This window comes from Mesoplodon densirostris, chromosome 14 (genome assembly GCF_025265405.1).
Source record: "Mesoplodon densirostris isolate mMesDen1 chromosome 14, mMesDen1 primary haplotype, whole genome shotgun sequence".
In the NCBI taxonomy this organism is placed as follows: domain Eukaryota; kingdom Metazoa; phylum Chordata; class Mammalia; order Artiodactyla; family Ziphiidae; genus Mesoplodon; species Mesoplodon densirostris.
Genome location: NC_082674.1, coordinates 80,125,331 through 80,138,314, shown reverse-complemented (window position 1 = coordinate 80,138,314; position 12,984 = coordinate 80,125,331). Strand labels below are relative to the sequence as shown.

General features: G+C 52.8%; 1 protein-coding gene across 5 annotated transcripts in view; it reads right to left on the bottom strand.

Moving 5' to 3' along the window:
• Positions 1-12,984, bottom strand: part of REEP1 (receptor accessory protein 1) — a 113,140-nt gene that overhangs the window by 8,223 nt on the left and 91,933 nt on the right. For 4 of the 5 annotated variants that reach the window (XR_009534403.1, XR_009534404.1, XM_060117983.1 and 1 more), the window contains exon 6: positions 7,994-8,171. Coding sequence is in view for 3 of the 5 variants with exons in the window: in XM_060117983.1 (XP_059973966.1) it covers positions 7,994-8,171 (178 nt within the window). In the remaining 2 variants the exon portion in view is untranslated. Of the gene's footprint in view, positions 1-3,157; positions 3,194-7,993; positions 8,172-12,984 lie in introns of all 5 variants that reach the window. The other variant, XM_060117985.1, reaches the window with a different exon arrangement.

Sequence of the window (12,984 nt, the reverse complement as noted above, 5' to 3'; positions counted from 1 at the left end):
AGTCTACAGCAGGCTAGGAAGCAGCTGCACCTCTTCTCTCCGTGGAGAGGCCAGGGAGGGAGAAACTCCCAGCCCTCCAAGGCCGAGCTGATCCTTCTGCAGGAGCCCCGGGCCCCCCCATCCCATCAGTGCAGCAAACACCCCGGTTAGCAAACACTCCCCCGCAGCACACGTTAGCGGGAGCCGTTAATGAAAGTCAGCAAAGGCATCTGGATGCGAGCACGCCCATCTGGAACACTCACATCAGCGTCCCCGACAGCCACCGAGGAGAAAGAAGAGAATATTCTGTTAGGGAAGGACCTCTGGGGGTGAGACTCACACACACGTGTGAGTGTTCATGCACACACACAGGTATACACACCCGGACACACGCTCACTCTCTGCCCGCGCTCCAAACCTCTGACGGCTCCGGCTGCTGAGGAAAGAAACTGCCGGGGGGCCACCCTCAAGAAAGATGCAATTCTCTCTTTCTTTTAATAGAGAGGATAAAAAGAGACGACTCTGATTTTTATATGCCCCGTACACTCGATTTTTTTAAAAAAAAAAAGGAAAAAAAACCCCCACCTCTATGACTAATTTCAAGCAGTAATAGAATTCCGTTTTCAGCTCTATATAACATCAAGGCAGGCAGAGAGAAAAGAGGGGAGAAAGGGCGGTAGGTATGAGCGGGAGAGAGAGAGAATTAACAGAAGCACAGAAAAAGAGAGACAGATGTGCAGGAGACAACAGGAAACGATTAACAGATGGGCAGGAACGGAGCGAATGTTCTCCTGGGGCCTGAGACGCACAGACGGAAATCATTTCGGGGGACCAGGAGGGCCCCTCTGACCGAAGCGTCTGTGACCCCCTGAAATCCTCTCTCCCAGCATCACTGCCCCAGCCCCGGGTGTGAGACCCACCTCCCCCGACACCATCTGCTGACACTTCACACTCGGCACCCTTCACCCGCAGAAAACGGGTCAGAGCTGGAAGGGCCCCAGGGGCATCGAGCTCAAACCACCACCGCCCCCCCCCCCACTTTACAGAGGAGGAGACTGAGGCCTGGAGAACCAAGGGGTTTTCCCCCCATCCCAGAGGGAAATGGTGTGGACAAATCACTAGCTGGTTCCCCGCAAGAAGACCTTAGGGAGACGGAGAAGAACTCCAGGGCCCTGGGTGTCAAGAGGGCCAAGAAAGGCAGGGCTGGGGCAAAGGCTCCCAGATCACAACCCTGAGCAGGGCCACCCCAGCCGGAGGCCGCCACCGAGCCCCACCTGCTGTCCCCAAGAAGCCCCCATCCCCGCAGCTCCCAGGAAGACCGAACTCTACTCAGTTCCCACAGTCAGCTGTAATTCTGTTTAAACGTACTGGAAAGGCAGCCTCTGATCATGAAACCGCCAGGTGTCATGGGGAGGGCGAGGGCTTCCCCATGCAGAGAGCAGCACAGAAGAGGCGCACGAGGCAAGATCGGAGAAGGCGGCTCTCCTCTCCCTGGGGCCCCTCCTCTCCCCGGGGCCCCTCCCCTCCTCAGTGCCCCTCGTCTCCCTGGCCCCCAAGTGACAAGGTCCCGGAAGGAGAGGCCTTCTGAATGGCTCATGGAATTTACAAACTCAAAACTGTAAAGGGTGACTAGATAGAAATACCCATAATTGCCTGGGACGCTGTGGTTGTTTCCCACAAACGAGTACGTCCACCAGGCGCGAGTCTTGGCCGCTCGTGCCGGAAACAGCTGCGGGCAGCCCCTCCGTTTCTTTTATTCTTGCTGAGCATATAGACACTCCTCCGTTCCGGCACGATGCTGGTCTCCGCAGCCCTGCTCAGGACTCCTTGGACCATCTGTTCTCATTAGGTTTCTGGCCTCCAAACCCCCCATGTCTTCTACAGACCTCTGAAGACCTTAGCATTGAAAAGTCTTAAAACTGAAGAAGTAAAGGGAAAACAGGACCCTTCTCCCTCCACCGATCTGGGAGGCACGAGCCACGTCTCAGTGGCACCGGGGCTGGGGGTACAGGCAACAAGGGCACCAGGCGTGCCTCTCTCCTCCCCTCAGACCAGCCAGCAGCTGCAGGCCAGGGGCGGCCCCTCTCGCCTTCTGAGCCAAAGGCATCTCCTTCGTGCGGGGGGGAGCAAAGGGGGCTGGGTTAGCCCAGCACCATCTCTGGCCCCTCGCGTGTCTAGGTAAGGTCAGGGAAAGCGCAGGAGCAGGTCAGGACAGAACCATGTGGCTGAGCTATCCCCCACACCCAGGGGCCTGCCGGGCTGGGGAGAGCCCAGGCCCCTGCCCTCCCTGAGGTCCCCTGGCTCTAACAGTAATCACCATCACCACCCTCCACAAAGTCCTTTCACAGGCATTTTCACAACAGCACAGTGAAGTGGGGAAGCGGGGATCTTTCTCTCTATTCGAAGCAAATCAAGGCTTAGGGTGGTTAGGTGATTCGCACATAGGTACACAGCTGGTAAGTGGCAAAGCAGGACCAGGGCTCCCTTGGCTGCACAAGGACCGAAACCCCTGGGGCTCCATCACTTCAGAGGAGCTGGGTAAGTGCCTGGGTCCTCATCACCCAGAGCACAAGGAACTATGACCCTGGGATGGTTTTAAAATAGATCCACACATTCTTTGATGCTCCTCCCTTCAAGAGGTGAGATGAATTCCCCTCCCCTTGAGTGTGGGCTGGACTTAATGACTCACTTCCGGCAAACAGAATAAGGCAGAAGTGGTGGTGTGTGACTTCTGACCAGGTCCTAAAAGGTACTGTGGCTTCCTGCTTGCCCTCTCTCTCCTGCATCGCTCACTCTGGGTGAAGCCAGCTGCCATGTCGTAAGGATGCTCAACCAGCCCCAGAGAGGCCCATGTGGTGAGGATCTGAAGCCTCCGGCCAACAGTCACAAGACAGCCATCTTCAGTCAAGCCTTCAGATAGCTGCAGCCCTGGCCGACATCCTGACCAGAACTCCTGAGAGTCCCTGAGTCAGACCACCCAGTTAAGCCGCTCCCAAATGTCTAGCCTGGCTTCGCTGTAGGGTAATACACGTTTGCTGTTTCAAGGAGGTAACCTCCTGACTCCACCCGCCAGACCCTGCAGCTGAAAGGGAGCCCCCAGGTCTGACACCAGGTCATGGTTAGAGCCTCCTCCCGAGGCGACTCCCGCACGCTGCAGAGATGCTGGCTGTCTACTCACCTTTCCGGGTCCTGCAGGTGAAGCAGCAGGTACACACTGTGGGGATGGGGGCACCATCAGTGATAGCCCCTAGTTGACAGGAACCGGCCCCAGGCAAACTGGGAGGTCCCAGGGAGGTGTGGGGACCCCAGTGTGTTCAATACAGGGGTCCCAGGAAGGTGGGTCTCTGTAGAGACACCGAGGTGGGGGAGGGGATCATTCCAGATCCAGCTTCCTCTCTGGTGCTAGAAAATGACCTTGCCTGGCCCACAGAGGTCAGTCCTTGTGTCCTGCAGCCCAAGGGAAGGCAGGGGATGATGTCAAAGTTTCCCCTGAGAGGGCTTCCCTGGTGGCGCAGTGGTTGAGAGTCCGCCTGCCGATGCAGGGGACGCGGGTTCGTGCCCCGGTCCGGGAGGATCCCACGTGCCGCGGAGCGGCTGGGCCCGTGAGCCATGGCCGCTGGGCCTGCGCGTCCGGAGCCTGTGCTCCGCAACGGGAGAGGCCACAACAGTGAGAGGCCCGCGAACCGCAAAAAAAAAAAAAAAAAAAAAAAAAGTTTCCTCTGAGAAGTAACTCCAACTGTGCCCGCCCAGATGCCCTTCCTCTCTCTGTCTCCCAGTTCAGAATGACCTGCAGGAAACTGACCGCTGAACCCTCAGAGTGCTCACACGGCTAATTGGCTGCTACCTTACACAGTCCATTGGTCTTGGTGCACATCTGGGCCTTGGTATACAGTAGGTGCTCACTAAATACAGGCTGTCTCCAAGTTCATGGAAGGCAAGGATCATTTTTTCAAGTCCCTTGTACCCTTCCTGGGGTTCAGTGCCAGACTTTCAATAAATGGTATCTGACAAAACGCCTCCCAGTCCATTCTGCAGGGTGGGCAATGCAAACTGCATAGTGTTATTTTACACCAATGGGCCTATGTTTTTATTTTACATAAATTGTTATATATCTTGTTCCATTTTGTACTTTTTTCACTAGGCCTCGTGTTTTCAAACTCTACCTATATGTACACTGAAACTGTTGCTTCCAGCGCTGCACACAACTCCACGGGGGGCAGCCACTGCGTCTTGCCCAGCCTCTCCCAGCCTGCCTGCAACAGGTGCCACCTGCCAGGGCTTGCAAATAACCTTGATTGCTCTCCTCACGAGCCTAAGATGTAGGTGGGATAGGGATTCTTGTGCCTTTTCTCCAGAGGAAACCTGAACTGAATTGAGTTTGTTTTCTGTTCATTTTCTGTGCCAAGGTCAAATCCTCTGATAGCAAGCCGCCTGGGGTATCATTCTGAGGAAGGTTCTGAGGCTGAATCTAGGCCCAGAGGGAACAAGTGTGGTGACTGCTTGTTGACGTCTGCCTCGCTGTGTTGCATTTACCGTCTCTGCACAGGCCCAGGGTCACTCAGCCAGGATGGAAGCCCAGACTGGGGGCCGTTTCCCCGACCCGACCATGCCTGGCGTCTGAGGCTGGGCGCTGGGAGGGCACACAAAGCTGGGCCTCCTTTGGCTGACTTTCTCCCAGGTACCCGGACCCTCCACTCTGGGGTTACGACAGCCCCAGAGCCTCTGATCTGGGTGCTTTAGCCCCACGCCCAGACCCTGGGCCATCTTTCATTGGTCTTTCTTTCTGAGATGACTTTTATTTTAGTCCCAGAACAGCCAGGGCGAGGGCCAATGGTCCCTGCCCTCCCTGCTAGGTCAGCACCTCCCTTGCCGGCCCCCTGAAATCACAGGCGCCACGGCCAAGGGCAGGCAGTGAGGAGAACAGGTCGTGTGGCAGCACAGCAGGCTCTCTGGTTCTCTGTGAACTCCACCTGCTTGGCCTGCACACCTGCAACCAGAGCGTTGCCCCTGCCCCCAGGGGGCGGCAGGGTCAGAACCAAACAAATCAGCCCAAATCCGCTTCCATCTAGTGATTCTCTGGGAAGATGTTCAAAGCCCAGGGGATGCCTCCCATCGCCCTTTTTTTTTTTTTTCCCGTATTGAAGGATACTTGACTTACAATATTATATCAGTTTCAGGTGTACAGGTGCAGTAATTCAATGTTTTTATAGATCATATCCGTATACAGATACTATAAATAATAATGGCTATATTCCTGTGCTGTGCACTGCAGCCTTATAGCCTATCGATTTGATAGCTGGTGGTTTGTAGCTCTTGATCCTCTCCACCCATTTTACCCCTCCCCGCCACCACTCTCCCCTCCGGCAACCACCGGTCTGTTCTCAGTATCTCTGAGTCTGTTTCTGTTTTGTTATATTCATTCGTTTGTTTCATGTGTTAGATTCCACATATAAATGAAAACATACAGTATTTGTCTTTCTCTGTCTGACTTATTTCACTAAGCATAATACCCTCAGGTCCATCCATGTTGTCACAAATGGCAAAATTTCATTCCTTTTTGTGGCTGAGTAATATCCATCACCTTTTAGAGCCTACCAAACCTCTCTCTTTCCTAGTTCTGAAGCTGCCACGAATAATCCACCAAGGGGAGGTGTAGTCAGGAGGCCTGGATGCCAGTCCTGTGTGGCCTTGGCACGGTGTGTGACCTCTCTGAGCCTACTTCCTCTGCTTCGTTCACCTCTATAATGACAATATAGACTCTAAGAGGGAAAGGGACTGTAGGGCCACCTAGGCCCACTTCCTAGCCAAAGTAGGAGTCCCTCCCTAGAGCTTTGGTTTATGACTATTTGACTTTGATTTGGGCCCTTCCAATGTCAGGCATCTCACTACCTCACAAGGCAGCCCATTTCTGTCCTGGATACTTTCATATCATAAAGTGCTTTCGTAGGTGAGTTAGATATCAACAAGAAGAACAATAATAGCAGCAGCTACTACCTGAGTGCCAGGCACGACCCAAAGCACCTTTACATGGATTCTTTTGGTTGAATCCTCACGACAACCCTACAAACGGGGCTTGTCATTCCGTGTTTAGATAAAGAATCTGCGGTGCAGAGAGAATAAACAGCTTGCCCAGGCCACAAAGCTGGTAAGTGGCTGCCCCCTCGGAACTTGACCCCACTGGTTCTAGCTCTGCGCACTGAGCCTCACAGAATTGGGGCCCTTTTGCTTCCAATGACAGCTTTCATTTGAGGCTTCATAGCCGGTAAGCTGACCGAGGGTGGAGGCGATACCTAATGGCATTTCACATCCCTATTTCTGCGACAGCGCCCGGGAGGTCAGAAGCTGTAGATGCCCGAGGAAACCTGATGGCCAGCAGGTGAGCGGAGAGAAGGCACTGGCCTAGGAGTCAGGGGGCCGCAGGAGAATGCCACCAGCGGGCAACCCTGGTGACAGCTCCCTTCCCTGGGCCTTTGTCTCTTCACTGGTAAAACCAGAGGATTAGACTGAGTGATCCCCAAGGTCCCCTCCTGCCTGGCCTTTTGGGATTCCATACTAAGTTCCCCTGGCACAGGGACAGGGTTCCCCTACCTGAGGTGGACCTCACCCCCATGGCCAAGCCTCCACCTCCCCAGCGCTGCTAGGGTTAAAATCTCTCCTTTCCAACAGAAGAGCCACATTCTTCAATCCTGGGGCCGGGGGTAGAGAGGCCATTCCCGAGAGGGTTGGAACCTGGCAGACTCTGGGCCGGGCCCCGAGCCGTTCCCCTTTCCCTGGAGGGGAGCGTGGGTTGTCATTCCCAGGGCAGTGGTGAGGCTCCCTCTTTCCCATCCACGTCTTAGACCCTCAAGTCAGGTGGGGCCTGGAAGGACCCCAGGCGCAGGACTGAGATGCCCCTGTAGGCTGCACCTCACATCACACAGTCGAGGTCTAGGTGGCCTGGAGGTCCCTGTTTATACATTTAAGGGCAGGCTAGCCACCTGCACACGTCACAGCCAGAGATTCCAATAGTGGCCCCATTTCAGCCCCCAGGCTCCAGTTCCCAGCAAGGTGGAGGGGCGGAGGTGATGATCCAGAACGATCCCGGGCAGCCCCTGCCCCATCCACCTTCTGCTGGCAGCTGCAGCGCTCAGCTCCCGAAAGCCAAGCCCCTGTAATCTTCCCAAGGAACAGTCTGGGAAGCCCTGAGTCCTGGCCCAACTCCCTAGCCCCGTAATCCCTGCCCCTACGTTCCACAAGCCCGAAACCCACTGAGGGACCAGACGTCAGCGGGTCCCAGATGTGGCGGCAACCTCAACAGCCTCACATACCAGGGGCTCACCCTGGACCCACTGAACCCCCTGGCGGGGGCGGCCAGGACTCTGCACTTTTAAACAAAGTTCCAGGCCAGTCCTGGCCCAGGTACCCCTCTACCGGGGTAGACGTCGAGGTAGAGGTGTGGTTTCCGTAAAGCCCTGGCCTCCACAGGAATTAGCCCTCAGAGCTAGTGTGGCCTTTGCATGTGGTGGCCGAGGTTATGCGTGGAGCATGGGGGCTCAGGGAGGGGAGGAGATGGTAGAGTGAGAGAGAGGACAGGAAATACCGTGCAGGGAAAAGGGATACCGTGCTGAAAGCCCTGGCCGGGCGGGAGGAGACACTCGGGTGCTCACGACAGGTAAGCCCTCCTGGGAGTGCGGGGTCAGAGAAGAAGAACACAGAGAAAGCTGCCTTGGGCCTGTCGCCTCTAGGCTTGGTCCAGGTACTACTACTCAACCCCCCCACCCCACCCCCAGATAATCAGATGGAGGAGATGGGGCCCTCTGGTGCCGGTGACCTAACCCTGCCCCCATCGGTCCCCAAGGCCAGCCCTCTGTCCTGGCCCAAGGGCTTCTCTGCTCCTTGACTGGCCTGGCGCCGTCTGATGGACGTCTGTATGGGTGGCGAGTCCTTGGGGCAAGGGCCCTAGGGGGGCCTGGGCCTCTCTCCACGAAAGCAAGGCCTACGAGGTAGAAAAGAGGGGGAGGGAAGTGACACCTACCTGAGCCGCCAGCGCTCTCAGAAGCACTCCTGGACATCTTAGGCTGGCCATGCTTGCCGCTGGCCCGCCCGGGCCCCGGTGGCGGGGGGCCTGAGGGAGCGGGGGCGCCGTCTCCCCTGATGGTGGAGAGGTCCTGCATGCTGAAGCTCCGGAGTCTCTCTGATAAGGCACCCTGTCCCTGGACACAACACAGGACGGGGCACACGTCAGAGGCCTGCCCCACAGACCAGGGCAGCCGTGGCGGGCGAACGCAACCGAGGCCAAGAGGGGGCTCTGACGGTCAGCGAGGTGGAGACCAGTGCCCTGGTACACTCTGCAGAGGGGCAGCTGCCTGGTGTACTTGCAGGGAACACTGAGGGGGTCCAGGCCCTGATGTTCTAGGGCCTCCTGTGGGCCCAGGAATTGTTCTTCTGGCTCCAGGCTCCTTCCTCTCCTTCAGATGCCCCCCACGATAAGCCAGAGCCTCAGCCAGACTCAGGGCCGAGGAAACGACTGCTGCCTTCGGTTCCTACTCTCCAGGGCTTGTCTGCGGCTTCTCAGGCTTTACATAAATAAAAATCCTTCAAGAGATACATTTTGCTCAGTTCCCAGGACACAAGAATCTGGCTAGAACATCAGAACTTAATAATCTATGTGCTCAGTCCTTACTCTTTTCAAAGGAAATAAAATGCAGACAGTATTTTTTAAATGTATGACAACAGCCATTTCTGTTATCTGTTCACATGACTGTACATGAGTCACACTGACTGCCAGTGTCACATTTGAGCTTCACAAAATACCCAAAGGTAATGAATCGGGAAGGAAAACGATTATATTAAAAAAACACACACGCGCAACAAAACACTGTTGACTGTAACCATTTCTTATTCTCAAGGAGCCACGGACACTGTCTCAGGGGGAAACTGTTCTTTTGTTTAGGAAAAGCAAGATCAATCCATGATACATATGAAAGGGAAGGGCCTCGCTGTCTGGATGAGACACTCTGTCAACGTGAAAGGATTCTAAGGAAGGCACAGGGATGATAGCATTGCTTTAGGTGTGCTTCGGGGGCTGGAGGGGGAGACTCGTGTCTGGGGGAGAAGGAAACCTGAGGGCGGAGGGGCTGGTAAGAAGACGTGGATTACTGAGAACTGGGCTGGGATTTGGAGCAAGAGGTGACAGGCAAGTAACCACTAGGCAAATTGATAAACTTGGGTATCTTCAGAAACACTCGTGGGCACGCAGACTTCCCATAGGTACGTGGGATGCATGGATGGGGGGGTGGAGGTATTTTATTTGAATAATGAAGGAAAGCCTCTAGTTCTAGAGGGCTAGAGGACGTGGGGACCACAGGCACCGCAGATAGAACAGAGCCAACCAATCAGCACAAAATCATCGAGAGCAGCTAACAAGGGCTCTGGGCTGGGGGGTGGGATTGATGAAACCAACAAGGGCCATGACAGCATTAGTTAAGAGGCTTTCAGGGACGGCAGAAGGGTTTCGAGATTTTTTTTCCACTTTACTTAAATAGCAATGAAAATGAGCCAACAAAGCACAGTAATTCACTGAAGTAACTTCAGCAAAAGAGTCAGTTAGCTAAAGGAGCAAACGCAGAATGAGTTCATTAGAGGCAACGGGGAAAACAAAGGAGCTTGCAGACAGTTTTAGAAAAAATGTCAGAATGAAACAAAGATGCATTAAAATATGAAAATGATAAGTTCTCAACCTACCAAAGATATTTAAAAAACCAGGTCTCCAGGGAACTAACAACAGCAGAAAGAAAACTATTTAAATAATCAAATATATATACAGGACTTCCCTGGTGGCACAGTGGTTAAGAATCCACCTGCCAATGCAGGGGACACGGGTTCGATCCCTGGTCTGGGAAGATCCCACATGTCGCGGAGCAACTAAGCCTGTGTGCCACAACTACTGAGCCCACACCCCACAACTACTGAAGCCTGTGCGCCCTAGAGCCCACGTGCCGCAACTACTGAGCCTGCGTGCTGCAACAACTGAAGCCCGTGCGCCTAGAGCCCATGCTCAGCAACAAGGGGAGCTGCCGCGATGAGAAGCCTGTGCGCCGCAACGAAGAGTAGCCCCTGCTCACTGCAACTAGAGAAAGCCCACGTGCAACAACGAAGACCCAACACAGCCAAAAATAAAAATAAATTTTAAAATAAATAATAAAATAAAAAGAAATATATATATATATATATATATATATATATATATATATATATATATATATATATACACAACTAGAATTCTAAATCCAGGCAAAGGGGTGTTTGGAGGGCATTATGTGAGAAAGGCAGAAATCTCCCTGGTTGCCTCAGATACAGCTCCTGAACAATGGTGGGCAAGGGGTTTGAGGCTTCACCTTCTAGACCTAACAGCTGGATGGTCTTTGCCAAGAAAATGAGGGGGGAGACCAGCTCCCCCATATAATCCCCTCCAAATCCATCAGCCAATGACCCATGATTATTCTACTCAGAAACATTCAAGACGACATCTAGGAACTTCCCTAGTGGTCCAGTGATTAAGACTCTGTGCTTCCACAATAGGGGGCACGGGTTCAATCCCTGGTCGGGGAACTAAGATCCCACATGCTGCAGGGGGCAGCCAAAAAAAAAAAAAAAAAGGATCACTTCTGGGCAAAAAAACTAGGAGGGGGGGCTTCCCTGGTGGCGCAGTGGTTGAGAGTCCGCCTGCCGATGCAGGGGACACGGGTTCGTGCCCCGGTCCGGGAGGATCCCACATGCCGCGGAGCGGCTGGGCCTGTGAGCCATGGCCGCTGAGCCTGCGCATCCGGAGCCTGTGCTCCGCAATGGGAGAGGCCACAACAGTGAGAGGCCCGCGTACCGCAAAAAAAAAAAAAAACACCACTAGGAGGGTCTTCATGATTCTAAGTCCAAGTAAATGGTGGCAGACTAACTCCTTCCCTGGGTCTGCCAGCTCTTACAAAGGCTCAGCAATGTATCTGAGGAAAAGAGGCAGCGGGCATCACACATGTCCATGACCATTTCAGCAAAGCACTCAGTTCCAGTCCCAGAAGCCAGCCGGCCTGCTCCAGTATCACCAGCATCATGAAGACTGGAAGTGGCAGAGGTTAGGAAAGAAAAGGAGATAGTGATAGCTCAGTATCGACTGAGTCCTGTCTCAGAAGAAACCACGGCAGCATGGATACAGGCTCTTGAAAACAAATCAGCCCGTCCCCATCAGAACAACCTGAGATAGTTCAAATCTATAATAGAGCCCTTTCATCTGTAACCCTCTCAGCCCTGCTCAGTCTCCACTCCAAACCTCGTCTCCATTCACTTTCCACAAACCTTATTCCACCAGCCAATTCAGCTCTGCTCCAAGAACCTTCGTTTTCTTATTCTGGGAACAGCCAAGAGTGGTTCTCTGGTATTCTGCAAAACTGGGTTCCTTATTTTTGGGAAAATAAATTTGGACTCCCTACATTTGGAAAAGCTTAAAAACATATTCTATAATTCGGTGAGCCACATATTAAAAGCTTTGAGAAGTCATAGTGTTTTGGGTTGTTTGACTCAGCATATCCCAAATGTATTTGACCACAGTGGGATAGACTGTTAGTTGACCATCCAAAAGTCATTCCCAATTCCGTTCTCGAAATGGTGAGAAAAAAAACAGATTTCCCAAAGTCCCTCCTAGCTATTATGCATGGCCATGGGATGCAGTTCTGGCCAATGGGAGGTAAGCGGAAATCTGCTAAGGGATTTCTGGGAAAGATATTTTCTCTCTCTCTCACATGCAGAAGGAGAAAAGCCTGACCCTGCTCCCTGCTTTCCGCCTTTGACTGTGGGAACTGCCACCTTGTGACAAGGAGACTCACAGAGACATCCACCCGGAGCCTTGGCATCACTAAGTCACTGGAATACTGACAGTGCCCACTGACTCCTAGACTTCTTGTGAATAATTATCATCAGTTACAAGACATACCCTTTTTCACCTCTGAAAACTGGGGAGGGTCTTACGATTGCTGTTGCCTTGTCCTTGTTGTCACTGCCTGCACACGAATGCACTTGGTTGTTATTCCCAAAGGCATGACCAGACAATGGAAACTCCTGACTGTTCCCTGTTAACAAACCATTTAAGACCCAACTGGGACGTCCCTGGTGGCACAGTGGTTAAGACTCCGCCCTTCCAATGCAGGGGGCTTGGGTTCAATCCCTGGTCAGGGAACTAAGATCCCACACGCCGTGCGGTGCAGCCAAAAGATTAAAAAAAAAAAAAAAAAAGACCCGCTGGAAGAAGGAATCTGAGTCTAGGTTGCCTAAAACACGTTCTACTGACACCTTCTAGTAAGATGAAGAAAGTGGCAACATCAGAACTGGCAGAATGGGTATCAGCAGCATGGATGAAAATCTCAGACAAAAGCTCTGCATCACCAACGCTCTAGAAAGCACAGAGAGTGATGTGGCCTCATCATAAACGGATACTGACGAACGGAGTTGAAAAGCGATTCAGAAGAATCAGATTCTGAAAGTGAAGGTCAGAAGGACTTCAATTTATTGTGCCTATATACTTTATTGCATATACAAAAGTGACACACAGAAAAATCTATGTCTAAAGACTCCAAAAGAGTCTTTTTAATAAGTAGAAGTAGATGGGACTTCCCTGGTGGTCCAGTGGTTAAGAATCTACCTTCCAATGCAGGGGATATGAATTTGATCCCTGGTTGGGGAACTAAGATCCCACATGCCACGGGGCAGCTGAGCCCATGTGCACTCTAGAGCCCAGCCTCATGGGACCAGAAAGGAACACATCCACAGCCTTCCATGAAAACTAATCTCCTACTTGTATTGTCAAACTCTGACCTCTTTATTCCCCACAGTATTATAAGCATGGTCTACCCAGTTTTGTTGTGGCTGCTTGTTTACATGCTGTTTGTTGTAACAGACTCACCTTGCTTTTTTTCTGGGCACATCAACAACATATGGCCCAGTGGCTCTCTCAGCTGGGCTCCTAGAGCCCCAGAAATCCCA